This window comes from Chinchilla lanigera, unplaced genomic scaffold (genome assembly GCF_000276665.1).
Source record: "Chinchilla lanigera isolate Chin_1 unplaced genomic scaffold, ChiLan1.0 scaffold00144, whole genome shotgun sequence".
In the NCBI taxonomy this organism is placed as follows: Eukaryota; Metazoa; Chordata; class Mammalia; order Rodentia; family Chinchillidae; genus Chinchilla; species Chinchilla lanigera.
The window spans coordinates 2,920,316-2,948,003 of NW_004955545.1; the positions used below are offsets into that span (position 1 = coordinate 2,920,316).

The 27,688-nt window shown below is 56.5% G+C and overlaps 2 protein-coding genes across 9 annotated transcripts in view; one reads left to right on the forward strand and one right to left on the reverse strand.

The window, feature by feature from the left end:
- Insrr (insulin receptor-related receptor) overlaps positions 1-8,020 on the reverse strand; it is a 16,645-nt gene extending 8,625 nt beyond the window's left edge. For 2 of the 6 annotated variants that reach the window (XM_013508214.1, XM_013508211.1), the window contains exons 1-7: positions 7,327-8,012; positions 3,814-4,365; positions 2,124-2,427; positions 1,877-2,019; positions 1,543-1,687; positions 347-561; positions 26-152 (exon numbers count right to left, since the gene is read on the reverse strand). In XM_013508214.1, coding sequence (XP_013363668.1) covers positions 26-152; positions 347-561; positions 1,543-1,687; positions 1,877-2,019; positions 2,124-2,427; positions 3,814-4,365; positions 7,327-7,411 — 1,571 coding nt within the window. In that variant the 5' untranslated portion in view covers positions 7,412-8,012. Of the gene's footprint in view, positions 1-25; positions 153-346; positions 562-1,542; positions 1,688-1,876; positions 2,020-2,123; positions 2,428-3,813; positions 4,366-7,326 lie in introns of all 6 variants that reach the window. The other 4 variants (XM_013508212.1, XM_013508215.1, XM_013508213.1 and 1 more) reach the window with 4 other exon arrangements.
- A 1,368-nt stretch (positions 8,021-9,388) lies between these two features.
- On the forward strand, positions 9,389-27,264 carry Ntrk1 (neurotrophic tyrosine kinase, receptor, type 1). Of its 3 annotated transcripts, none has more exons than XM_005411713.1 (17): positions 9,389-9,640; positions 12,671-12,745; positions 13,020-13,091; positions 14,545-14,613; positions 15,282-15,433; positions 15,667-15,809; positions 18,100-18,232; positions 19,874-20,200; positions 20,569-20,586; positions 20,751-20,806; positions 21,003-21,105; positions 21,580-21,756; positions 22,002-22,132; positions 22,296-22,468; positions 25,176-25,416; positions 25,694-25,852; positions 26,931-27,264. In XM_005411713.1, the coding sequence occupies exons 1-17, from the start codon at positions 9,429-9,431 to the stop codon at positions 27,114-27,116; spliced, it is 2,427 nt and encodes an 808-aa protein (XP_005411770.1). In that variant the 5' UTR covers positions 9,389-9,428; the 3' UTR covers positions 27,117-27,264. The 3 variants fall into 3 exon arrangements, with proteins under 3 accessions (XP_005411770.1, XP_005411771.1, XP_005411773.1); XM_005411714.1 differs by having other exon boundaries at positions 21,580-21,726; XM_005411716.1 differs by lacking the exons at positions 25,176-25,416; positions 25,694-25,852; positions 26,931-27,264 and adding an exon at positions 24,111-24,409.
- The last annotated feature ends 424 nt before the right edge of the window (positions 27,265-27,688 follow it).

Below are 27,688 nucleotides of genomic sequence, written 5' to 3' on the forward strand. Positions count from 1 at the left end.
CCCCCCGCCGCCGCCGGGGACTCACGACTCCTTGTAGTACACGATGAAGCTGAGCAGGTCGCGGGCCTCCAGCGGCTCGTAGCGCTCCCAGCGTAGCAGAATGCGGTCCGCCTCTGTCACGTTGGACACGAAACGGAGGGTGCGCGTCTGGCCTGGGTGGGGCGAGCGGAACGTCTGTTCCCAATGCGCCCACCTTGACCCTGCGGATCCCAGAGAGCCGTCCCCTCGGGCACCCTCCCGCCAGTGTCAGGTGCGAGGGCCGCGTTCCTGGGCGCGGAAGTCTGCACCCGAGGCTGGGTGTGCCGGGGTCCCAGCGAGGGCGCCCTCGCTCTGGGGAGGGGCTCACAAGCAGCGCGGTCCCCGTTGGTGCGCGGGTTGATCTCTGCCTTGTTCTGCCGCCCTCGCGTGCCGGTCACCTCCTCCAGCCGGTAGATGTGCTCCAAGCAGAGACGCGGGTTGAAGGCGAAGTAGATCTTGCCCACGGGAATGGTGAGCCCCGCGGCCACCCAGGACCCCAGCTGTTGCAGGTTCTGGTTGTCCAGCACGTACAGCGTGTAGTTCCTAGGGAAGGCCAGGGGACCTTGCGCGGCGGGGAAGGAGGGGCTGGGTGCAGGGAAGGGTGGCTTTAGGCTCCTCCGGGAGGGGCTGTGCTGGGCACAGGGAGAGGCCACTCCGCAGCCACTCACAGCTGGCACACGGGCATCCGGCTTGAGCACACCCACCCCATGCCACTGACCAGGAGCGTGATGCCCAGCAGGTCACCCATCCTCTCTGGTCCTGTCAGTGAAAGGAGTGAACGGCTTCCTTGCTTCCTTCTTCCTTCCTTCATCTCACTTTTCCAAGCACCTGCTATGTATTGCCAGACACTGCTGGCTTTGGGGACACAGGGAGGGCTGACACTTATCCTGGGGCAACCTCTCCGCAGCTGGGGCCAGGGCACCCCAAGGGCGCATGACAGTGTGCCCGGAGGAAGACAGGAAAAGCCACAGGAGACCCCTTCACCCAATGGTAATTAATATATATATATATGTTATGTTTGAGAAATATCTACACTGGGTAGATCTTTGGACAGCAGGAACAGGTTTCAAACCCAGGCAGTTGCGCCCTGGAGTGGAGTGGACCCGATAATAACAATTATAACCAATCCTTTAAAGTTTCATATAACTGTGGTGCACACCTACAATCCTAGCACTTGGGAGGCTGACGCAGAAGGATTACTTTGAGTTTGGGGCCAGCCTGGGCTACATAGTGAATACAAGGCCAGTCTGAACTACATAGCGAGACTGTGTCTCAAAAAACCAAAAAGCATTTTTTTCATTTTACATACTGTGTTCCAGGCATGAAGTGTTTCAAACTTATGTAATAGTCACAAGAGTCCCCAAGCAATCCATCCTACAGATGAAAAACTGAGGACCAGAGAACCCATCCAGAGTAACAGAGCTAGTAAGTAGCAGCACTGATTTCAGAGCCCCTTCTCTTTACTACTGTTGGGGAATGTAGGGGCAAGGGGCCGTGGTCAGAAGCCCAATGCTGATCCCTTACCCATCCACCATGGTGTCCCCTCGGATTAATTTGAGGTTCTTGAAAAAACTCAGGGACACAAGGGCAAAGGAGTGCTTGATTTTGAGGAAGCCAGTGATGGTCTCCACCAGTCCCAGGCTGCGCTGCAGCTCTGGCTCCAAGTTGTCTGAAGAGAGGAAGACAAGGATGGAACAAAAGCAGGAGAGGTGCGGTTCACAGGGCAGGAGGGTAGCTGGAGAAGTGTTGAGGGTAAGAGGTGACATGGGAGGTGGTCATCGCGGGGAGAGTTCTGGGAGGGGCGTGGCCAGGGGAGGGAGTGGTTTGAGGGAGGGCGTGGCCAGGAGAGGTTACTGACAGCCTCTGCGAAGGTTGAGGATGAGGCTCCCCTCCACATGGGTGCAGCCCACTAGATCCTGCGCCGCCTGGACAGAGTCTATGGTCTTCGTGCCTATCTTGCACTCTTTGGGGCACCGCCCCTCGCACTTGTGGCAGAATATGCTGGCAGGGCAAGCAGATGCTGTGAGCCTTAGATCTGTGTGGCCTCCTCAGCCTCCTCAGCCTCCTCACTGCCCTGAGATGCCCCCCACCCACCCTACGCTCACCTGCTGCCATTTCGCGTGAAGCCTGGAGGGCACTGGGCCAGGCATCTGCCCTGGTGAATACCAAAGGTGAAGGCACTGCCGGGCACGGAGCGCAGGTTGGCACAGCGCTCGGCTGTGACACAACGCCAAGACTCATGCTCGTAGGTGCCTAGAGGACAGGCTTGGTGGCAGGTGCCCTGGTAGTAGAGGTGGCGGCAGGCTACACAGGCACGAGGATCTTCAGGCTGGCTGCAGCCCCCTAGACACTCGGTGTGGCAGCACTCGCCCCGCAGCGTGCAAGCCAGCCCTCGGGGGCAGGGACACACTGTGGGCACAATGCTGCGTTACATCTCACCATACCCCTCCGCCCTGGGACCAACCCCTCCTGGGTCGATGCTCTCAGTCTGTGCCTACATCTCTTCGATTCAGATGGCACAGGTGGCTGACTGGGCCTGAGGGGCTCTTGAGGACCAGGCTTCCCTATTCTCATAGTGCCTAATGGGGTGGTATGGTGGTGGTGGTGATTGTGTCAAGATTCAGGGCAGAAAAGTGAGCTTGTCAATCAGAGTTAGTGCTTTCCACACCACTGCTGGGGGGAGAGCCCAGCACCAGTCATCTCACCATGCCCCTGCCCATACTGCCTCCCTCTCAGCTCCCTGCCCTGGGCAGAGAGGGGCACCCAGCAGAAGTAGCTGGGTCTGGGGTTGGGGGTGCAATAGCCTGAAAACACAGTGGCAGCTGGAAGTCTAGGAGCTGTGTGCAGGGTGGGGTCAGCAGGGCCTGTTGACAGTGTACACAGGGAGGACTGCAGCAGCTGTGTTTACAGCCAACAGGGAGGCACGGCTGCGGTGGGCTCTGGATACAGCAGGGATCTGATTACTCTCTCTCCTGCCCTAATGCTGAGGCAGTGGAGGTGAGAAGAGCCGACCTCTAACAGCAGTGTGGAAAAGACTCCCAGGCTGGGCACCCCAGATCTGCTCCCAGCTTCTGAAATATCTTCCGTCCCTCCCTGGAACCTTCACTGTCACCTGCTCCAGCTGTCCCTGCCTTCCCTGTCTTCCTCAGCTTCCACGAATCTTACTTCCCAAAGATCTCAGCTCACTGTCCGCCTTCACCTGTCCAGTTCTCCATCCATCACCTCCTCCTTTCTTCCCATACTTGGTGCCCGATCTCCTGATGGCAGTACTGCCAGCTCACCCTGCCCACCTTGCCAGGCAGCTTTTATGGGGAACAGAGCCACCACAATGGCCCTGGCGCTGCTATAATGCTCTGTAAAATAACTCATCCCTCATAACAACCCTATGATCATTTTAAGAGCAGGAAACTGAAGCATAGATAAGCTAAGTGAGCACAGCCGATAAGCAAGGAGCTGAAATTTGAACCCAGGCTGTCCAGCTTTGGACTTAAGCCGCCACTGCTCCAAAATTTTGTGCTACTTCCTGTCCTTTCTTCCACCTGCCCTCCTTGTACCAATTTACTCCCTGGTTACCTGATGCTTCTCCTACCTACTCCCTGACTGCCTTATGCTATGTCAGTTATGACATTTTTCTGAGCCTCAGTGTCCTTTTTTGCAGTAGTACCTGCCTTACAGGATGAGGGAAGATTTAAAAAACAGGGACAGCAAAGGACTGACCCACGCCATCCTGTGGCTTCCCAGCCCCACCACGCCCTGCTTTCCTGTGCCCCTGTCACTTTCTGTGCCAGTGCCCACCTCGCTGGCAGTGGCTGGAGGTCCAGCATCTGTAGTCGGTGTGCCCGCCGAAGGTGGTCCTGGCACAGGGCTCGCCAGCAGCTCCCAGTGTACCTGGGCACACGTCGGCGCACTCCTCACCCAGCTTGTTGCCCACGATGTAGTTGGCACTGGGTACGGGCTGCAGCAGGCCCCAATCGATGGTGGAGAGGTGGCAGAGCTCCTGATTCTTCTCCACGCGCACAGCTCCATGCAGTACAGCCCCAAGCGCGGGCAGCCCCACATCCCGCAGATGTGGCATTTCAAAGATGACCAGCGCATAGCCCAGGAAGAGGTGAGCACCACGGATCACTGCTAGGTTGGGGAAGAGGTCACGCAGGCTCTCTAGGCCATAAACCCGGAAGAGTAGCAGGTAGTCAGTGACCTGGGTGAGGTGTGGGAAGCTGAGGCTGCGGAAGTCCTCCCCTGTGGCTGTGAACATGAGCAGGATCTGCAGGTGGCCCTCCACCACGCTACAGTTCTCCAGCCGCCGCAGCTCTGCTACCTCGGAGCGGATGTCCAGGCTGGGGCACACTGTGGGTACATACGGTACGTGGTGTGAGTACCCCGTCCCACGCTGGCAGCACTGGGAGGAGAGCCACACTGGCAGGACACTGGATGGGAGGCACCAGACTTTGCTCTGGGTGAGGGATGGCCTGTTCTTCCTTGTGCCCCAGAGGCTGAGCCTGCGCCTTGCAGGGTCACTGCCAGGTATGTCACTGTGGGGAAGAAGGAGCCTCAGTCTCCCCTCAAGTCTGCTTCCCCTTCAAAGTGAATAAACAGCAACCTCATTCCTGCAGTCCTGCTCACCCCTGACTTCTCCCTCGTGTCCTGTGGGCTCCGTTGTTAAAGAGCATCTGGAACCTGACTGCTGGTCACCACCTTATGCTTCTCTGCCTCTGCCTCTGCATCTATAGTAGCAGCTTCCCCAGTGCCTCTCGCTTCACCTTGCCCCTCTGCGGAAAGTCCTCCACTCTGAAACCACAGTGACCTTCTCAAAACACAGTTGGATTGCGCTGCTCCTCTGCTTGGAGGAGCATGGCTCCCACCTCATTGCAGGTAGGGCAGCCCTTACTTCTGCCGGGGAGGCCTGTACAATTTGGGCCCCATGACCTCTGATTTCCTTCCTTTTCTCTCTTCTTTGGCTGTTTTGGCCTCTTTTTTTGCCCTTCAAATAAGCTACCCAAACCTGCCTCAGGGTGTTCTTACTTTAGTTTCCTGTACCTAGAACCCTCTTTCCCTGGCATGGCGTGGCATGGCTCCTTACCTTCTTAAATCAACTTCTGAGGGAGGGGCTACCCACCACCACCCCTTGCTTTATCTTGCTCTATAACCCTTAACACTGGCTCATATATACCTTACTTACTTATTTTGTTTGTTACAAGCTCCAAAAGGGCAGTGATCTTTGTATAATTCGTTGCTCTGTCCCAGTGCATGATATAGTGCCTGACACACAATCAGCATTCAATAAACATTTGATGGATGAATGAATGAATTCTGTGACTGGGAAGCAGTGAGCTCTGAGCTCCATACTTCCCAGTTCTCTCCCTGCATTCCTTCCCTAACCCTCTGGCCCTGTGACTAACCTCCCTTTCTGACTCTGTGCACTTAGTTCACCAGTGCTAGTCACAAGCATACCTGGGGCATTGCCCCCTCACTGTCACCTACATCCCCATTACCCCCCCCCAAGGAGGGCAGGGCCTACCATGGTGCCCAGTCCAAGACTGGAAGCAGGGGCACTCGGAGACTGTGGACCACAGACATCTGGATCCCAAATCCATTTTCCCTTGGGGACCCACGTGTGCCTGGCTCTCTCAGGCCCAGAGCCCCACCTCACTTCCCTTTTGCTCCCCAAGGCACTGAGAACTATCCCCCTTGAGGACCTGGATGCCTGGCCTCACTTGCTCCTATGGGTGCCTTGCATAGCTTCCCATTGCAGAAGCTGCAAACCTGAGTTCTTTAGCCTGTTCAGGTCCAGCTTGCCTCTCCAGCCTCTGCACACTCCCTTCCCACCTGGGCCTCCAACAACATCACATGCACCACATGGTCCAGGCCCATTCTAGGTTGCGGCAGGGGGTAGGCGCACCTTTTCCCAGTTGTCACTGATGGTCCTGAGCTTGACTCTGCCTGGCAGCTTTGTGTGTGTGTGTGTGTGTGAGAAAGAGAGAGAGAGAGAGAGAGAGAGAGAGAGAGAGAGAGAGAGAGCGAGCGCTCAGGCAGGTACACACGCACACAAGAGAGGGAGAGAATGAGAAAACACTTCCATCTCCTCCAGGAAAAGGCCAATCAGGCTCTGCAAGGCAGATGGGGGTTCTCTCAGGCGCCCACTTCCCATCATGCCCTTGCCTCTCCAGGGCTCCCCTGATGGGAGTCATTTGGAAAAACAAATCTAAGACCTTTGCAAATTAACCCCTGCCTTCCCTCAGGTCTGAGCCTATGCAAAACTGCCCTGGGAACAGGACATCTGGGTCCCCTGACTAAACACTGACCCCCTCCTCCAGGGACATGCTTCTGTCTTGACAACTGTGCTCCTGGTTGGCATGTGCTGGTACAGCATGGAGGGGGAGAGGCAGGGGCTCAGTGCATGCGTGTGTGTGTGTGTGTGTGTGTGTGTGTGTGCGCGCGCGTGCACGCATGTGCAGGCTTTCCAGGCAGAGCCTTTGAGACTAGCATCCTTCAGGGCACCCCCAGCCTGCCCTGTCTGTGTAGGAAGGAAACTGCCCTAAGTGGAAGCTCCGGTCTAAGACTCCTCAGGCCAGTACAGAGTGCTGGGTTCCTGAGCTCCCTCTCGGGAGTGACGGTGGAACTGGGGAAGGGAGCACCGCTCAATCTTTCCCTCACGCTTTCCCTTGCCACTGATGGTCCTGAGCTTTTTGAATTTTCCCCCTCTGCTTTTCTTTCCTCTCCCACTAAGCCCCCAGTACCCTTTAGTCTACAAGGTCCCATGACCCTACCCAACCCGGTACTTGGTGGAAGCGTCTGTCTGGGAAAAGGCACTGGGCACTGAGGGAGGGCAGCCTCCCCAGCTCCTCCCCCCACAGATGGCCTCTAAAGGCAGAGGACATTGGACAGGGCTTGGGGGCTCATCTGGGTTTATTGCTCCTTTCTCTGAGCCTGTTTCCTGTCTTAATGTGCTGGTTCTCAGCCACCTGCCCTAGCCTTGTCCCCCTCATTTGGTGGCCCTAGAAATGATCTCTAACAGTCCTGTTCTTATCCAGGCTTTCCTGGGATCATCGTTTCACAAGAAGGAATGGGGTGGAGGACATCTGTTCATCTTGCTGCTTCCAAGTCCTTGCCTCCTCTAGGGCTGAGGGAAAAACACCTTTATGTGGGCATCTTTTTCTTGGTGGGATGTCCTTCTGAGATCTAATCGCATTCTTCATGTCATGTGGAAAAGTAGATGCATTCTGGCTGGAGCCTCAGCTTGTGGCCTCCTAGCTGTCAGAGAGGGAGAAGTGTTGGTGGGGTGTCAGGGAGACCCGGCTGGAGACTCACCCTTCATTGTGTCCAGGTTAAATCCTGAAGAGAGGAGGCTCACAAGCAGGCATGTTTCCCAGCACCACACACTGGGCCTGGCCATGGCCCCAGCCGGGGCTGTCCGTCCTGCTCTCCTGCAGGTGGCTCCTGGGAGAAGGGTCTGAGAAACGGTGGGGAGGCAGAGACCGGCACTCTGGAGAGCAGAGTGGGGCCAAGGGCAGAGCAATTAGGAACACTGGAGGGGACAGCAGGAGGCAGAAGAGAAAGGAAGATCACAGATACAAAGCCAGTGACGGGCAGTTGGAGACAGACTCAGCGTGAATGCAGAGGTGGAGAGACGGTGACAGAGATGCAGACAGTGCAGCGAGAACTTCAGAGGCCTCCAGAGGGAGAAAGTGACACTCAGAGAGAAGGGCAGGCCTAGAGAAGGCCTACCGCGGCGGGGCGGAGCCCCAGGAGCGCTCCGGGGCGCGCGGCGGACAGAGGAGAGCCTTGGGGTTCCTGGGCGCTCCGGCTGTGTCTTCCAGGCCGGCTGGCAGGCGCTCCCGTCGGCCGCGCCCAACTCGCTCCTCCCCGCCCCCAGGAGCGGATTGGTTTGTGGGACTTCCCAGTTCTCTCTGCCGCGCCCCCCACAAGCCAAAATATTTAGCCTGACAACTGAGGAGGGGGGGTCAGATCTGTTGGGGAAATAAGGCCAAAATCAGGGGGGTGGAGGGTTGGCCAGGAACTGCTTCTCCGGTCCAGGCTGGTGGCCAGGTCCCCTCCCCGCCCCCGCGGCGGGCTTCTCCCGGGTGACAATGGACAGACCCAGGTCTCCTTCCTGGGAGAGAGCTCCAAATGCTGCCATCAGGTGCCCGGACACCTGCAGGGCCGCATCCTCGACCTCGATCCACGGAGCCCACTGTGGAAACCTGGCGAGAACGTGGATTAGTCTGTGTCTTCAAGCCCTTTGCCCCTCGGAGCCCCTCTCAGCTTCAGAAGGCCACCCTGTCCGTGGGCCCTTTGCAGGAGGCCTTGTCCCAGGCTAATCCCTTGGTTCCCACCCAGATCCCTGCAAGGGGCGATCGCCGTGCGGCCCCCACTCTCTCCTGTAGTCCTCCTGCACCCAGGCCAGTCGTACGGGCTGCCGTTCGGGCTGCCGGGACTTGACGACTCTGCGCTGAGGACCCCGAGGCTGTGCCCCAGTCCAGTCCAACCCTTCCCGAGAGTCCTCCTCCAGAACTCATCTCATCTCCTCCCTCTCCTCAATCTGAGACCGATGGGCTCCTGTGGCCCATCCTGTGGCCCACTGCCACGAGGCCAGTGGCTGGGAGAGCTGGGCCTGCCCTTCAGGGCTCTGGGTGCTGGGGATGCCAGGCTCTCTGGGGGCTACCATCCCCGCTCCACTCGCGTCCGAAGAGCTAAGCGAAGATCTATTAATTTCTACGTGCAGAGATCGATGCTGTTGTCAGGAGGGCGATCGATGCCAGCCCTGCTCGGCTTGGTCCTGTTCGCCCCGGGCCCCGCTGGCTGGTCGAGGTCTGGCCCTAGGCCCCAGGCACAGTGCTCGGGGTGCGGCCTGCGCCCTGGGCGGCCCCAGGGCGAGCACCACCTCTGGGCGGGCCTCGAGCGCCACCCTGTGGCCTCCTGCGCCAAGGGGTCCCGCTCCCGGGTCGGCCTGAGGCTTTTGAGGGCACTCCTCTTTCTCCTCTCCTCTGTGCTCGGTCCTTCTGATAATCTCTCGGTTCTTGCTAGGTCAGAAAGTGTTCCACCTGATTTATCCCAGGTGACGGGCAAATTCCCTCGGCATGCGGGTCGTTGGCCCGGGCTGGCTAGGATGACCTAGACTGCACCCTTTCCTCAGCTCCACGTCTTCCCTCCCGCAAAATCTAAAAATGCAGCTGCTTCAAGCTGAGAGAAGTAACACATCAGCTTCCCAGACCCCCAGTCCCCGAGGACACCCGCGGTACTCGGTGGAGAGGGGACATCCGGGGAGACGCTGGCTGAGGCCAGGGGCGGGGCGGCCGCTGGCCCCGCCCCTCCACGCTCGGGTCTTTAACATCGCCCGCGCACGTGTAGGGGAGCAGCCGCTCCTGCTGCTGGGAGCGCGGAGGGCGCCGGCCGGGCAAGCGGACCGCGCGATGCTGCGAGGCGGACGGCGCGGACAGTCCAGCTGGCACCGCCGAGCCACCGCGCTGGGCAACCTGCTGCCTTGGCTGATGCTGGCATCTGTGGGCGCCACGTCCTGCCCCGATGTCTGCTGCCCCTTCGGCCCCTCGGGGCTGCGCTGCACCAGGGCTTCGACCCTAAATAGCCTCCGTCAGCTGCCGAACGCAGAGAACCTGACAGAACTGTGAGTGTCCAGTGGGCGAGGGGGGCGGCGACAGGAGGGTACAGCCCTGCCCCGAAGGCGCGGCCGGCTGCTTGGTAGCTGGGTCAGGCTGGGCGGACTGCGGACAGCACCACGCAGCTGGTTTCTTCTGCTGATGCCGCCGTTCTGTGGGACCCCTCCACCCGCCACTGTCTGGATGTCACCTAAGGCTCAGGGCAGTTGGGACGCTGGTTCTGGGTAGAGCAAGGGGGGATTTCCGTGGATCAGGTCTGAGGAGCCCAGACGTCCAGAGCCCCTTTCTAGAGCTCTGTGCCCCACTGGATGGGGGAGGTCAGCTGCGGAAACCCCCTCAGTGCAGCACTCTTAGGTCTTTTCCCTTTACCAGGAGGAAGCTGGCCCCCCAGCTCCTTCCTCGTCGAGACCAGGCACCTCTAGCTCTTCCCCTTGGGCTGGGGATTGAGCTGGAATTGGTGAAGGGCCACAGCTTGGTGGCTGAGCTCTTCTTTCCCATTGCCACCGTTGCTTGGCCCCAGAACCCCTTGATTTGGATGTGGAAAAGGGATTCGCTCCTGGTTTCTCTCCTTCCACTCCCATCTGCCTTTCCACCCTTGTTTTCCTACTTGGGTCAGGAAGTCAGGGCCATTGTCGAGAGATCCTCCTCCCTTCCAGATCCAAAGCTGGGAGGCATCTCCAGCGGGCTGCAATGCTCTGGCATTTAAAAAATCCTCAAGTATTTTGTAGCTGCTGGTGAAACCTATGGGAGTGTGCTGTCATAATTGGCCTAGAGGTACTCAGGCATCATGTGGTGATGGCTGAAAAGACCTGAGTATTCTCTGTGGCTGGCGGGGCCAGCACGACTTCTAGAAGAAGGGAGGAATTGCTGGAAGATCTCCATTCTATGCTCTGGAGCTCGTGGGTGGGCAGTAACCTTGGTCTTGAGCGATGACAGGCTGGAAGGAATCCGAGGTGGGGGCTGTCACTGTCTGGAAGTTACTTGAGCAGCCTGCAGTAATTGGCACTGAGTTACTCGGGCATCTTGTGGTAATTAACGGGAAGGTACTCAATATCTCTCTCTAATGGCCCTAGGGAGACCAGGAGGAGAGGAGATGGTCTTGTCTTGGTGTAGGCCTAGGTTTCTGCCTGAGCGGAGGGGGGCATGAGAGCCACACTGTCACCCCGGGTTCTGTCCATTCATCACTCTGGGCCTTCAAGCCAGGGACCAGGCTCCTGACTGCTCCCCATCGGTGTTCTTTCCCAGTGCCTTTTCAGACCCCAAGTAGATCCAGCCTGGGGGTAGAGAGAGCTGGCAGGCCAGGGCTGGGGCTAGGGGTCCGGTGACTGAAATGTCCCTTTGGGGGGCAGCAGCCCAATCCCCCTCACCTCCTCCTGCGCAGTCGCCTCTCTCCTCCCTCACCCGAGGAGCTAACAAGGAGATAATGGACTCGAATAGACAGATTGATTATGAATCCGAACGAATGAGGCAGCTTTGAGCACACTGCCTGACAGCGAGCACACACCCGGCTGGCCCTGCGTCTCACCATCTCCTCGGGTCCCGATGGCTTGAAACCCTGGGTGGGGCTGGGGAGTGTCAGACAGAACAAGGACCTGCCCCCTCAGAGTTACGCCTCTGAGGACTGAGACCCGACACCTGGCTGCTCTTTTAGGGGGGCCACAGCTGGGCAAGGAAATAGGTCCTTTATGTCAGTCCTGTTTTCCTTACTCAGGGGAAAGTCCAAAGGTAGAGGAAGGGAGTTTTGAGAGCAGACAGTGAGTCAGGGCCTCTGGGGGGTGTGTGTGTGTGTATGTGTGTGTGTCTGTGTGTGCATGTGTTGTACGCCAACGTGCTACTGCAGGACAACTGAGTTCTCAGGAACTCCCTGGCATGCCAGATCCAGTAGCCAGGCAGGGCCAGCCATCAGCACCCCCAGGCCTCCTTGCTTTTCTTTCTTGCCTGCCTATCTTCTCTGGCTGTCTGTCCTTGTCTGTCTGTCTGTCTGTGTCTCCTTATCTGTTTTTCTCCTTGCCACCCTTTCTCTCTGCCAGTCTCTTCCTGTTGGTTTCTTTGTCTCCGCGTCTCACTCTTTGTTTTTTTGCCCCCTCCATTCGGCCTTCCCATCTCACCCGTGTAAGCCAGTCAGTCCTTGCCACTCCTTCCCCCCCACACCTCTAGATCCATCCCCCTATTGCCCTTCTCCCTTCCAGGGTCTGTCACGGGGCAGGGAGGGTCTGGGGTCTCTACCTTTCCGCCTCCATGCATTTTGCTTGCTCTATGGTATGTGTGGAGGTTGCTGCTTGAGTGTGGGAAGGGCCAAAGGCTTTTTTGGTGGCAGAGCAGGAAGGGTGTGTGTGTGTGTGCGTGTGTGGTCTGAGAATGGCCCCTGAGTGGGCACATTTGGGAACACACACAGGGCTGTGGCCACAGGGCTTCCTTCTCGCTGGGTGGGGCAGTGGCGGTGATGAACCGAGGCTCTTTGTGGAAGCAGGTGTTCCACCCTGGCTCCCACTGTGCAGCATGTGCGGGGAGACTGGTACAGAAGCAGAGAACCAAACCTAGAAGAGATTGGCGTGCGTGTGTATGAATGTGTGTGCACATTTCCCGCACATGTGCATGCGTGTGCCTCTGAGAGGTACATATGAGCTTTGCCTGTGTGTGTCCGTACGTGAGGAGATGAGCCTCCATCTGTGCACACACATTTATTCTTGCATGCATGCGCATGTGTGAATGTGCACGAGCAGCATCTCTGGGCATATGTTCGTGTCTCTGTGTGTGCATATGCATGTTGGGTGTGTGTATGGTACAAGAGGTATGTACGTGTTCATATGCATGAGGTTGTGTGAATGCACAGATGCATGTACATGTAGCTTGTGAAGAGGTGGTCTCTGCATATGCATGCATGCCTGTGCATGTGTAAGTATGCAAGTGGTCTGTGTGTGAGTAGTGCTCGTGTGTGTGCATGCATGCAGACATGCATGTGTGATTGTGAGGGAGTTGGTGGCATGGGGATTCAAGTGGGAGCTGAGCCCTTTGATAACCACCCCTTATCCCCACAGTTATGTGGAGAACCAGCAATATCTGCAGCATCTGGAGCTCCATGACCTGCACGGCCTCGGGGAACTGAGAAACCTGTGAGGAGCTAAGGGCTCTGTGGGGTGGGACTCAGGCCTGGGCCTTGGGGACCAAAAGGTCAGCCTGGGAGGACTTGAGAGGCTGAGCACCGAAGGGCTGGGGGGGATAAGGAAGTTCAGGGGTCCAGAAGGTCCAGATAGCCTTGGAAACTAAGAGGGAAGGGGAGAGGTGCAGAGCTCAGCCCTGGGAATCTAGGACCAGGACGGGCAGAGAGGGCAGGGCTCAGGATAGAGAACTGAGGACCCAAGGCTGATCCTCCGTACACCTCCCCAGCACCATCGTGAAGAGTGGTCTCCGTTTCGTGGCGCCAGATGCCTTCCATTTCACTCCTCGGCTCAGTCGCCTGTGAGTGTCGGGGCTGGGCAGCGGGCTAGGGGGACACCCAGACTCGCACGGCTAATGGGCCAGGCCCTCCCCAGGGAAGCATTCTGAGGAAGGCCCAGCTTGGTCAGGGAAACATCTCCCTATTCCCCCAGGGCTGCTCCTTGCTGCTTCAGTGCTTTCGGCACTCGGGCCTGCTGCTTGAAGTCCTTGTCTCTGTCTCACTTCCACACTCACGCTGCAGGGCTACGTCTCACAGGAGCCTGCCCAGCCTCTCTGAGGGGTTCAGCTATACACCAGTCCAAAGGGAGCTGGGGGTGGGGACAGGACTGCTGAGCCAGCCTTGGAGCTGGGGCATCACTCATCACCCTCCTTGGCTCTCAGAGTGACAGTTACTCCTCCTGTAGAGGACTGAGAGGGCCATGGAGTGGCCAGGAGAGACCTTTGGCATGCCTGGCAGTCCCTCCCTGGACTTCTAGGGAGAAGAGTTCAGCTCCTGGCCTCACCCAGGCTGGTGGCGAGGGGGGAAAGGTGGAGGGGCCTGCCGTTCACAGCTGTGCTGGGCCCAATGATATAACAACAGCGCTGTCACTCACTAGGTACTGGGGCCTCAGTAAAGAATAGGTTCTCAGTGACATCTCATAGTCTTATATAGGTGAATCTTTACAGTCAGCCTGCTGACAGAGATAGTGCTGTCCCCGTTGTATAGATGAGGATTCTGAGAATCAGTGAGGTCACATTTCTGGGCTAAGGTCACGCAGCCCAGAGGCAGGACAGAGCTCAGCCCAACTCTTTCTGTCTCCGCAGTGGTGATGATATTTCCAGTCCTTGTGTGAGGGTGCTTCTCCCATCAGCTCCCACAAATTGTAGGACCACAGGGCAAGAGAGAGGTCAGGGCCTGTCCTCAGAGGAAGAAGCCTGGTGCAGCCACAGAGCACAGGGTTCCTTTGTGGCCTGCAGCAGGCCCCGCACTGGGCTCTCTTTCTGCATCTCTCAGCCCAGAGAGCTGTGGCCCAGGGGTCTTTTTCTGCCTCAAGTTCCTTAGTCCCTGTGGAGGAGCAGGAAGGAGGAGGGGGAGGGGACCTGAGAAAGTACTCTGAGGTCCTTGTCCTCCTCTGGCAGGGGGCAAAGGAGTGTGGGAGCCTCCATCCTCCCCTTCTCCTAGGTGGGGGAGCACAGATGGAGCCCCTTCCCCCAGCTGTGGCCTCAGCACTCTGCCAGCTGGGGCTGAGGAGGCATGGGGGAGGGGACCGGCTGTTCCCCCTCCCTTTCCCTGGGGCCTGGGGAGGGGGTTAAGTGGGGTTAACCCTTGTTGTCCCAGGGAGAGGAGTGGACTCCAGGAGGCTTACCTGCTGCCCCCAGCACCCATGCATTTGCACCCATTGGCTGCTACCAGGGCCCAGATGTCAGCTGCTTCCCTGGCTCCTCCCTCCCTGGTAAGGGTCAGAGGCTCAGGGGATCTGTCTCCATCCCACAGGAACCTCTCCTTCAACAGTCTGGAGTCTCTGTCCTGGAGAGCAGTGCAGGGCCTGCCCTTACAGGAGCTGTGAGTGTGGGGGCTCCTGGGAGCAGGACCAGCCATGTGAGAAGTGGGCCCCGAGCGCTTTGTGTGATGGGCATCACCGTGTCTGTGTGGAGCTGGCGGGGCTGGGAGTGGGGTCCCTTTGAGGGCAGTGTGTTTGTGAGCTGCAACTGGGGCCTGTGCCTGCCTATGAACCCCGTCAGAGCAGAGGCTACGTATAGAGGACCACTGTTGGGCGGTGATGTGCTGGGGATGGAGCCTGTGTGCCCAGTGGGGGCTGGTGTGACTGGGGTGCCATGCTGAGCAGGCCACCAGTTCGGGGCACGTGCACAGGGACACATCTGCCCACATCCCCAGCGGTGTGCACAGCGAGGGGTGGGCAGCAATGGCCTGTGTGTACTGTGGACATTGAAGGCCTGGGGTCACTGCAGGAGGCTGTGCCCTTCCCTGCTTCCTCCTGGACAGCCTTGCCTGGCTTGTCACCTGGGCAGCCAGGGCAGCCTTCATGGGGAACCCATGGAACACTCAGCTGGCTGTCTTTAACTTCCTGCATTTATTTCTTTTAGTAACTGAGTCTGTTGCAGGAACCGGTCCCAACCCCCCTCTCTGCCTAGACTCTCTTGCTCGCCCTCTGCCTCCTGTGGCTTCTCAGGCCATAGGCTGCCCCTTGCCTCACTCTGCCCCTCCCCCAGGGTCCTGTCTGGGAATCCCCTGCGCTGTTCCTGCGCCCTGCACTGGCTGCAGCACTGGGAGGAAGAGGGGCTGGGCAGAGTGCACACGCAGGGGCTACGCTGTCTCGGGCCGAGGAACGAGAGCCTGCCGCTCAGCCACAACACCAGCTGCGGTAGGTGCTGGAGATGCTGCCAGGGGACGGGAAACAGGGCTGCCCGCCAGGAGAAGGGGCCCTGAGCAGGCACTGAAGGGTCCTGGGTCGTGGCCATGGGCAAGGGTTGCAGGATGAAGTTAGGGGCATTGCCTGGGCTCAGGTCACTGAGGAGGGTCGGGAGGAGCACACCTGGCTGGGGGTTCTGAGGCCACGCCCAGCTCTAACATCCCTGGGGCAACCTGGGTGGCCAGGTGTGCCCACACTGAAGGTCCAGGTGTCCAATGCTTCTGTGGATGTGGGGGACGACGTGTTGCTGCAGTGCCGTGTGGAGGGCCGGGACCTGCAGCAGGGCGGCTGGATCCTCACGGAGCTGGAGGAGTGGGCCACAGTGATGGTGAGAAGCCTCCAGCAGACCCCTCCCCCTGCCCCAGAGCGGCCGGCCAGGGTGCAGGGGGCAAAGGCAAGCAAAGAGAAATAACCAAACAAGTAAGGAGCAGCGAAAACATGAAGGATGGGCAGAAATTGTTTAGATGGTGGGACTCAGGTTCACATTGGGGAAAGCCCTGGGCACACACAGAGCCTTAGGGCAGGCATAGGCTGGATCCCCCCAAAACTTAGGGCCCCTCTCTGGGACTACAGTGCTGGCTGGCTGACAGGAAGGGGGTCCCAGCTCACATGCTATAGCTGAGTGGGGCCTAACAGACTGTGCCTCATATACTCCCTTTCCAGGTAAGGAAACTGAGGCCAGGAAGGGGCACAGTATCTGTGGTCCTGCACCCAGGGCTGTTGCTTGGGGCTCTTTGGGAATCTTTTCCTGGAGGTCCTGGAAGCAGCGTTCTCTTGGGTACGACGACCACATTAGTAAAGGAAGCACAGCTTGGGCTTCAGCTCTCTCACCCATTATTTCTTGGAGTGATTTTAGAAAAGTCCCTGAATCTGCCTGCACTGTGTTTTCTTATCTGCAAACTGAGGTAGACACAACAGCTTCTGTTTCCCTACCTGGCTCCAGGCATTTCTGGCCTATGTGATCCAGACATGTCTCTGGGTACCTACCCAACCTTGCCCTCAGGCCTTAGCTGGCCACAGGCAGCCCAGAGTGGCCACAGCCGATTCAAGGAGCCTTGTTCATGAGGTCACCAGGGTGTGACAAAGGGCTGAGCCTACACAAAGCTAGCCCCACCTTTGTGGCAGGAGTGGACACCAAGGACGTAGGGGTGTGGTCAGTGGGACAGATGGTATAGTGTTCTGTGTGGAGGGCTTCATTTTGGGAGGACAGTCAACTCCAGAGGCCCCTGGAACATGCAGAAGAAAGAACTCCTGAAGCCCTGAGTAGGGTCCAGAAATAGCAGAAGGACCATTACCCTTCCGCTCCAGAGTAATCAAGGCTGCTGATAGGAGTAATGGAAAGGCAGAGACAGGGTTTGGGCACGCCTTTGCATGTAGATACTTTAAATCAGCTACCTGCTTTGGGAAATTCCGGTTTGTGATTTCTTTTTGGGAAATTTATTTGTTTGTTAACATTTGTGTTTCCTTAAAAACTCCCTGCAGAAATGTCATACCCTAACTGAGCTAAAGGGAGAAAAAAAAAGGTTGGTTCCTGTCAGGGGAGTCAGGGATGGCAAAGCCATTCAAGGTGATGAGTAGTAATTGAGACCCCAGGGTGACTGCAGGAGAGGAGAGAGCTGAGGAACACGGAGAACCCGTGGGGTGGCTGCACGAGAGGCAAGAGAGCTCTTCTGGTATCTGTAAACTCACATATTCCAGTGGAAACCCAGGAAAACTGTATCTCCTGTCACAGGTGCTCAAGGAAATTTCCAGATAGAAAGTTGGGAGTAGTGGTGCACACCTGTAATCCCTGCATCAGGAGGCTGAGGCTGTAAGATCTCAAGTTTGAGTACAGCCTGAGCTATGTATTGAGTTCAAGGCCAATCTGGATTACATAGTGGACCCTGTCTCCAAAAGCCAAAACCAAAGTAAAACAAACCAAAAATTCCAGATATACAATATCCATTCACCACCTAATTTATTTTCATTGTTTTATGAAAATAGCTTTCAAAATATCAAAAGATCCTTTTGTCTACCTCTTCAGCCTACAAAACACACACAAAAACTCCCCATGGTTCAGCAAGACTAGGAATTGTCTAAGGAAGAGACTGATTCAATCTTTCGATGATGATTCAGAATCAAGTTGTGGCGCCTCACTCACTGTCTGCCAGAGGAGGTGATGCCACTGCCATTACTCCTAACTCTGCCTGTTATCAGGACTGGCTCTTGGTGTCTGAACTTCCTGGGGCTGAGATAGCCAGAACTGTATGTGAAACCTGAATGCCTCGTGGCCAGGTTCTATTTGTTTTCTAGTGAGCTGTGTATGGATGTTGAATTTCAGGCTCATGACATCTAATGCTTACCTCTCAGATGGGTGGCTGTAGTTTCGGTTTGGGGTATTGTATGCATATTTTGAGGTTACTGATAACGTATTAGACTTATCAGATCATGAGACAGGTGATCTGGAAAACAGTGAACAAACTGTCTTCTCCCACCCTTCTCTGTGTTCCTTCCCCCTAGCCTTGGTCTCTTTTTCCTCTGGAGCTAGAGGAGCCCCAAAGGCATCAGCTCCAGCCCCCTCCCTCTGGCCCTAAGCCTGCTGAAACCCTTTCTGATTTCCCCCTCTTCTCCTGATACAGAAATCTGGGGATTTGCCGTTCTTGGAGCTGACCTTGGCCAATGTCACCAGGGGCCTCAACAGGAAGAACGTGACATGCTGGGCAGAGAATGATGTTGGCCGGACTGAGGTCTCTGTCCAGGTCAATGTCTCCTGTGAGTTCCTGGGACCTGCTCTGCACCCACCCCCACTCATCTCTTCTTCCCTGATAAGAGGATTGGGGGCGGGGGTGCCAGGGGAAGTCTGGGATGTGTGTCTCCACAGCTGCTCCCTCCCAGCTGTTCCCAGATTCCCATGAAAACCTGATCCTTCAAGGGAAGTCCTCAGGGCTCATCAAGGCCAGAGGGATGGAGCTGGATTTCTTTCTGGCCCCTGCCCAAGGCTTGCTACCTGAGGCCCTCTACACCAGCTGCCTGGCTGTCCCCACAGCTCCAGAGCACTTGTATGTGCTTGTCCCTCTTGAAGTCTTTGCCCACATGCTAGTTTAGTTTAGTTTTCTCTGTCATTTAGAACTTTATTCTAAGCTTGTGAATGACCACTTTAAAACTGGCATCATGTCTCCACTAGGAAGTTTAACAAGCATTGGCCCTGCAGCAAATTGAGTTTTATGGGGTAGAATGAATTAGGGATTGGACTTTTTGTGAAAGGAACCAAAACCAAGAGCTGCATCTTCCTTTTTTTTATTTTTTTGGTTTGAGGGTTGAACCCAGGGCCTCATGCACATTGTATAAATGTTAGCCAGAATTCCAGTATAAATTTATTTATACACATATAATTTTTCCCCCTGGTGCTAGGGATTGAATCCAGGGATTTTACACTGAGCTATATTCTTGGCTCTTTTTTATTTTATATTTATTTATTTATGGTACTGAGAATTGAACTCATGACCTCCAGCTTGCCAGGCAGGCGCTGTGCCCCTGAGCTATATCCCCAGCCCTCTTTTTTTATTTTTTAATTTAATTTTATTTTTTTCCAATACCGGGGATCGAACTCAGGACCTTGCGCTTGATGGGCAGGCACTGTGCCACTGAGCTAAATCCCCAGCCCCCTCTTTTTTTATTTTTGACACACAGTCTTGCAAAGTCACCAAGTTGTCCAGGCTGGTCTGGAGCTTGTGATCCTCCTGCCTCAGCCTCCCAGAGTGCTGGGATTACAGGTGTGCACCATCATACCCAGCTATACTTTTTTTCCCTTAATTTTTGAGAGATTTTCACTTTTGCGGGGTTGGGTCTATTTCTAACTCACACCAATATCTCTTTTCAAGAAAGATTTTAAAGTGCCAGGCATGGTGGCACATGCCTATAACACCAGCATTCTGGGAGGCTGAGGCAGGAGGATTGAAAGTTTGAGCCTTGTCAAGTTTCAAAAACAAAGAAACAAAGAAACACAGAAACAAAAATTAAAAATAGGGATGGGGATGTAGTTCAGTGCAAAGGTTCTTGGTTCAATCCTTAATATTGAAAAAAATGGTTTTTAGGTCTCTTGCCCCATTTTAAACTTGATTACACTTTAATATGTAGATTCCATATTCAAAGGCTCCTTCCATATTTCACTGCTGTGTGCTGGTACCCTGCTTCTCTAGGCCCGCTGCTTCAGTTCTTTAAGCCTTGCGTACTGTACACCTGCTTCCAGACTTTTTCAGATATAGTGTCAGCTTCCTTCTGAAATCTGCTCCCCTTGCATTGCTTAGGGCCTTGGACATTAGGGTCTTCATCCCTCCTTGCGCTTCCCCCTCCCGCCCGCTCCCTTGCCCTCTCACTTCCGCCTCGCCCTCACACCCTGCCCCGCCCCCGCAGTCCCGGCCAGCGTGCACCTGGAGACCGCGGTGGAGCAACATCACTGGTGCATTCCCTTCACCGTGGACGGCCAGCCGGCGCCCACTTTGCGCTGGTTTTTCAACGGCTCAGTGCTCAACGAGACTGGCTTCATCTTCACCCAGTTCCTGGAGTCTGCGCCCAATGAGACTGCGCGCCACGGCTGCCTGCGCCTCAACCAGCCCACGCATGTCAACAACGGCATCTACAAGCTGCTGGCCGTCAACCCCTTGGGCCAGGCCACCGCCTCCATCCAGGCAGCCTTCATGGACAACCCCTTCCAGTTCAACCCCGAGGACCCCATCCCTGGTGCGGGCGGGAGCCCCCGGCCCTGCCCCACTCCTGCGTGCCTGGGTGGAGAGCTGGGGATGGGCCTGGCTCTTTTCTCCTGGTGCCCTGAAGTTGGGGCACTTGGCCCCCAGAGAAAGGAGCTTGTGTCCAGCTGCTCTGGCTTCTTGTCCCCTACCCCAAGCTCCTCCGTCCTTGGGCTGGCTGAAAAAAGAGCCGTGTGCCGGGGCATCCAGAACCCCACTGGAAAAGAGCCACCAGCCTCTTCTCCCTTAAGGCCCACTGCCCCACCTACCCCACCCCCAGGAGGTGAAGGGATGAGTCCCAGCGAGGCAGGGGCCGGCATTGTCCTCCTCCATCTGACTGTGTCTCTCTTCCTCCTGCTGCAGTCTCATTCTCGCCTGTGGGTGAGTAGCCGAGGTTGCAGGGCAGGTTGTATCTGGTCCCTGAAGCTGAGGCAGGGGCAAGAGGGGACACCAGTCTGATTTCTGAGAGCCAGGCTGGGCAGGGGCGGCCCTTCAGGATACTCAACAGGTACCAAGGCCCACACCTCCTGCCATTGTCCCCATAGACACTAACAGCACATCTGGACATCCGGTGGAGAAGAAGGATGAAACACCTTTTGGGGTGAGCGTGGGAAGTAATATCTTGGATAGAGCTTTGATGGGGAGGGGTGGTGGGGATCTGTGTGTCATTTCTGGGCAGAGCAGGGAGGTCAAGGGGGTCACAGGAGGCAGGCCTGGGGTCCTCTGCTGGGGGAGAAGTGGTTTGCTAGGGGGACCTCTAAGGTGCAGAGGAGCCTCTGCCTTGGACACCCCCCCAGGTCTCCGTGGCTGTGGGCCTGGCTGTCTTTGCCTGCCTCTTCCTTTCCGCTGTGCTCCTCGTGCTCAACAAATGTGGACAGAGAAACAAGTTTGGGATCAACCGTGAGTGCAGGGGTGCAGGGCTGCAGGGCTGCAGGTCCCCAGGGCTGTCAGTTCCCTGGCTGTGTTTCCTTCTGGCTCTTCCTGACTGTGTCTTTACACAGGAGCATGGAGTTTTAGGGTGTGACTGTGTTTGGGGCAGATTAGGGGCTGGTGTGGGCGTCTGAGCGCGTGTCAGGTTTGTGCACGGTAGTTTCAGCAGCAGCAGCTGCTAATTGGTGGCTGGACTGTAGTCAAACGCTAAGTGGGTCTGGGAGGTCTGGGCTGGGGGAGGGGGTGGTTCTTTGGTGCCCATGAGGCCAGGGATTGGACAGGAGCCAGATAGAGAGAGGCCCTGCTGCAGCCCCTTCCCCGCCTGCCGTCTCACTTCCTAGTGTACAGGGGGGTGGCCTGGCACTCTACAAGCGGGGGTGTAGGCAAGGACCAAGGTGGATGCCTCAGCTGTGGCCCCTCCACGTGGCTGTGTCTCCTCCCCAGGCCCTGCAGTGCTGGCTCCAGAGGATGGGCTGGCCATGTCCCTGCATTTCATGACATTGGGTGGCAGCTCTCTTTCCCCTGCTGAGGGCAAAGGTTCCGGACTGCAAGGCCACATCATCGAGAACCCACAGTACTTCAGTGATGCCTGTGAGGGGCCGTGCCATGGCGAGGGCAAGTGTGCGTGTGCATGCGTGTGCGTTGTGTATGCGTGTATAGAAGTCTGTGCCTACTTGTCCCCATCCCTTCATCAGTGCCCACATACCTTCCTGAGGCTGAGATCAGCTTGGCTCCTGGCTACTGCCAAGGGCCACAGCCACGACACCACGTCCCGTTGGGGCAGAGGCAGCCCACACCATGCAGTCCTGCCCTTCCCACTTCCCGCCCGCCCAAGATGGCCCCCCTAACCCTGCAAGCTCCCCTAGGTGTCCATCACATCAAGCGCCGGGACATCGTGCTCAAATGGGAGCTGGGTGAGGGTGCCTTTGGGAAGGTCTTCCTCGCTGAGTGCCACAACCTGCTTCCTGACCAGGACAAGATGCTGGTGGCTGTCAAGGTGAGATCCTGGCCTGGATTCCACTTCCCGGCACACTGCCATATCAGGACGTGGTGCTCTGGCTGGGGGTGGATTGCCTGAGTCTACTGTGACACAGGGTGGGGGCTGGCCTGGATGTAGGGAAGTAAGGACTCCTTCATCTTGTCCCCACCTGTGTCCCCAGGCCTTGAAGGAAGTGTCCGAGAGTGCTCGGCAGGACTTCCAGCGCGAGGCAGAGCTGCTCACCATGCTGCAGCACCAGCATATCGTGCGCTTCTTCGGGGTCTGCACGGAGGGCCGCCCCCTGCTGATGGTCTTTGAGTATATGCGGCATGGGGACCTCAATCGCTTCCTTCGGTACAAGCTCCCAGCCTGGTGTTGGCCCCTGACACAGCTCTGAGTCCTGTCATTCCTTTCCTACAAGCATATCCCTGCTTGTCTCTGAACTGAGGGGGAAGCCTAAAAAGCATCAGGAAGGGAGCCCGGATGGTGGCACACACCTGTAATCCCAGCACTCTGGAAGCTGAGGCAGGAGAATTGCCAAGAGTTTCAGGCTGGCTTAGGCTACATAGTGAGTTCAAGACCAGCCTGGACTACTCAGGGAGGTCTGTCTGAAAAAACACCAAAAGAAAACCAAGCAGAAAGAAGGGTCAGGAAGGCACAGTTGCTGAGCCCGTGACCCTGTGAGGCAGTAGAGGAGGCAGGCATAGGAATGTGGGAGCATTCCATGCCAAAGACAAAGTGCCACAGTCAGGAGCATGCCCTAGCAGAGGCTGAGCTGATGCTTCAGGATGAGTGGGCTTTGCAGGGGCGTGCACATCTGTGTGTGGTGCAGAAGTCAGGGCTGGAGCAGGTGCTGGGGACGTGACCTCAGTAACAAGCTGGGCCGGCACTTGCTGTCTCCAAGCGCTGAAGCTGCTTTCCAGCTCACCCTTCCCGTGGTTCTGTGTGCACACAGATGCGCATTTTGTACAATTGTATAAATACATATTTTTCAGTCTCCAAGCATAGATGGCAGTGTATGCTTAAAGAAGGTTACATGGAATTCATTTCTTTGCCTTTGGGCAGAAAAATGCTGATAAGTTTATTTATTTGTGCTGATGATTTTAATCACTTCACAAAATGTACCTGTGTGCTGATGAGGCTTAGGGAGGGGTGCGACTGGCCAGGGACACACAGGTAGCGAATGGCCTGCGACCTAGGCAGAAGCCCTGCTTTCTGCCCTGGCTGTGAGGGTCACGGGCTCTCTTGCCAAGTCCTGGTCCCGTGAAGTTGTCCCCTTGAGAAAGGGACAGCATTAATCTGGGAGGGGACCAGGGCTGGGAATTGGCTGCCACTCATTCACAGAGCCTTCTTTGCCAAGTAGCTTTGCTCTCTGACCTCACTTTCCCCACGTGGGAGGGACAGCTCAGGGCTGTGGTTGTGCAGTTGATGGTGGTGAGCTGGTCCCTGAAGATCCCCCTGGGAGCAGCAGGTCATTCACGCAATCACCACCCTGTGAAACTGAGCTGGGAGAGATGTGGAGTTGGAGTCAGTTTACCTGGGCAGGGTGGGGGAGGTGAGGCTAGGCCAGCCCTGAGGGTGAGCAGGCCCTGGAGGGTGGTTGGGTTGGGGTGGAGCAGTTAAGAGTCCAGCGAAGGCCATGGACAAGCCCATCTCCTTGCTCGCCTGCTGTGTTTCCAGTTCAGGGCTGGCCTGGGAGGGTACAAGCCAGGGAGATGCTATCAAGTAGGGCCAAGGCTGAGGGAGAAGCAGCGCCAAGTGCTGGCTGGAGCCCTGGGGAGTTAGGGAATGGTGACTGTCCTGGAGGATTCTGGAAGATGTCCTCCAGGAGGAGCCATCTAATCCTCTGGATTCTGGGCCTTTGCACTTCCAGTGCCCTGTGCTGGCTCAAGGGACCTCTGTCCTAGCCGCTCACCCTCTGCTGCCCTGGTCTCCTTCAACAGCTTCCTCATTTCTCTTCCTTTCTCTCTTCCTCATTTAAATGTCCCTCCTTTAGGAAGTCTTCCCTGGCTTCTTCCATTCCTGCCCCTTGCATTCCTGGGCCATCAGGTGACCGGTATGGCACTTTTGTGATGTTTATCTGCATCACAGTCTCCACTGCCGCTGGGTGCATGGCCCTTTGGGGATGTTTAACAAATAATGAATGGGAAGAAAGTTGGCCCAAAGGAAAGGACATCATTGGCAAAGCAAACGGCTCAGGCAAAGGTTCAGAAGGGACACTAGCTGGATCTGGGGACCCAGACCTGAGTCCCAGCACTGTGGGAGACTGAAGGAGGTTGGAAAGTTCAAGCCCAGCCTGGGCAACTTGGTAATTTAGTGAGACCCTGTCAAAAAAAAAAAAAAAAAAGAAAAAAGAAAAGAAAAAAAGGAAGGCAGTAAGGAAGAAAAAAGAAAAGAAAAAGAAAAAGAAAGAAAAAGAAAGAAAAGAAAAGAAAGAAAGAAAGAAAGAAAGAAAGAAAGAAAGAAAGAAAGAAAGAAAGAAAGAAAAAAAGAAAAGAAAAAAAGAAAGAACAAAGCGAAGGAAAAAAAGGTAGGGGTTGTAGCTCCATGCCAAAGCCCTGGGCTCAGTCTCCTTACCAGGGAGGATGACTTGGACTGGGAGCTGTGGGAGGAGGAAGAGGGCGGCTTGATCCTGAAGACAAAGGTGAGGAGAACAGGAAATCGGGGGTCTCCCAGAGCTCAGGCCCAGAATGGATGGGCTGCTCCTTTCATTGAAGTAAGGACAGGCTGGGGGAACGCGTCTGAGCTGGGCTTGGCTTGGCAAGGTGCCTATGGCAAGAGAGGCAGGGGTGCTGGGCAGCTGGGCACTGTTGTGGAGTTCGGGGTTGCCGGAGAGGACGCGTGGGTGTGGGAAAGGCGGGCTCTGGTGGAAGCTGGATTGGGCACACTTGTTCAGACCCCACTCCTCTACCCTTCCAGACAGCTGCCTTCTGTTCTTTCCTTCATCCATTACTCCTCCCTGGTGCCCCCAATCTCATCACCCAGCTCTGGGGGATCCCCTTCCTCAGACTCCTGGGGTGCTGAACCCTCAGGCCAACCTGTCTTGCTCTCACTTCTGCAGGTCCCATGGGCCTGATGCCAAGCTGCTGGCTGGCGGGGAGGATGTGGCCCCGGGTCCCCTCGGCCTTGGGCAGCTGCTGGCCGTGGCTAGCCAGGTGGCAGCAGGCATGGTGTACCTGGCCAGCCTGCACTTCGTGCACCGTGACCTGGCCACACGTAACTGTCTGGTGGGCCAGGGTCTGGTGGTCAAGATCGGGGATTTCGGCATGAGCAGGGACATCTACAGCACCGACTATTACCGCGTAAGGGTCCCTCGTTTCTAGCCCCTCACCAGCACCTGAACTGTAGACCTCCTGTACCCCGAGTCTGCACACACTGCCCCCTGGACAGTGTTTGTAGACTTCCTCGGACAGTGAGGGTTCTGAGCCTCTGATTTTCCATCCACCCTCATCTTCCTCCTCAGCCCCCGTTGGAGGAGGGTCTGTCCCCTCTGTCAGAGATAGCACTGCTGTTTTTCCCTTGGGCTGGGCCCTGAGAGCTGCATCTCCCCATCTTTAATATGGGGTTCCCCACCGGCAGGTGGGAGGCCGCACCATGCTGCCCATCCGCTGGATGCCACCCGAGAGCATCCTCTACCGAAAGTTCACCGCAGAGAGCGATGTGTGGAGCTTTGGCGTGGTGCTGTGGGAGATCTTCACCTACGGCCAGCAGCCCTGGTACCAGCTCTCCAACGCTGAGGTCAGCACGGGCCCTTTCTCAGGGGCTCCACCAGCATCGTGCGTCCTGCACTGTCCCTGTCTTCTTCCTCCTCTCCCGAGCCCTTCCTCTGTGCACCTTCCCTCGTCCAGGCCCACCTGGCCCCTGAGGCCCTCAGAGCCTGGACCCTGGCTGCACTCCACAGGCTTAGGCGGCGTTATGGGGGCGGAGGGGAGAGGCGCAGAACAGAGGGCCCTGCACCGCAGCAGAAAGGCCGGAGGTCAGACTCTCAGAAGGACGGCCGGGCTCCCGCCGCTGCCCTCCTGCTGGCCACAGCCAGAGCAGGCCCCAGGTGTTCTGTCTCCCAGAGCAGCTCCCCCACCCCCTCTTTGGCTCACAGCTGTCAGTTTCCATTTCTCCTCCTAATGCAGTCTGCTCCCTGGAGGCTGGTGGGGTGGGGAGAGGGTTATAGATTTTAATTTTCTCAAGCACTGAGAGAAGGAATGGAATTAGTGCTGCCCATAACCTAAGTCCTCTTATGGGGAGGGGAGGAAGGAGAAGAGGCTCCAGGTCCTTCCCTACCCGTTTTTCTGCCACCATCTCTGACTCTGGATCCCTTAGTGGCTCTAGCAGTCCCACCTGGAGTCTTGCTTTGATCTTACTTGCTGCAGTCTTTTCAGAGAAGCTAACTCGCTGAACAGTGACACCCACAGTGGGGAGAAAAAAAGTGAAGGCTGCCTTCTACTTTTTAAAAGGCCTTTAACTGCAATTTTGCTATTCTTTTTTTTTTTTTTTTCTCAGTTTTTTTGTTCAGTTTTGCTCTCAGCCCTCCAGAGCTGAGAGGCAGAGGACCCTACCTTCCCCCTCTCAGCCCCAACATTAAGCTGACGGACTTAGCAAATGCCTTGGTCCTGCCCCTTCTTCACCCTGCCAGGCAAGTCTTCCATGGGTCTGGAATCCTCCTCCTCTGAGCCCAGCTGTAACCGTTCCCACTTTTCAGTGTCAGGACACAAAGGAGTCCTGGGGTTCGCTGTGTATTCAGTTGGGTTGTCAGCAGCCAGTGGCCTCACTCTCCTGCCCACCGACTCTGCCCTCTTCTCTGTCTCTCTGGTGGCCCCAGGCGATCGAGTGCATCACACAGGGCCGTGAACTGGAGCGGCCACGTGCCTGCCCACCAGACGTCTACGCCATTATGCGGGGCTGCTGGCAGCGGGAGCCCCAGCAACGCCACAGCATCAAGGACGTGCATGCCCGGCTGCAGGTGCTGGCCCAGGCACCTCCTGTTTACCTGGACGTGCTGGGCTAGGGGCCGGCCCGGGTGCCCCCCTCAGCCACTCCAGGATGATCTCAGAGCATCTAACACTCCCTCAGCATGCAGGAGGGGACAGGTGGGCTGGGAAGAGAATGTTCTGCTTCTCCAGGCAAAGTCCCATCACAGCAATTATATTTATTATCTCTCGGTCGTGTCTCTTGCTAGTTCTTAGGATGACGTCACCCTGGGAGGGGGGCACTGGGACTCAGGTAGGAGACAGCTCTCTGGGATCCTCTCCCTGTAGTTTCCTTCAGCTGCCCCACTACTGTGTGCACCTATCATCCCCCTCACACCTCGCACACACATTGTAGCTGGGCTCGTCTTGGTCACCTGGTGGTGAAGCCAAGCTTCCCAGCCCTGCAGCCCTTCACTGCCGTTATCTTTGTACTTCGTGTTCAGGGAGGCTGGTGCTGCAGGGCAGGGATGGAAGGTGGATGTCCTGGAAGATAGGATGGAAGCGGTGGCCCAGTACACAGCAAGCACACATTTGAGTAAGTGAGAGAGACAGAAAGAGAGAGAGGAAGGGAGGGAGAAAGAGAACACATGTACGGCAGGAACACGGAAGG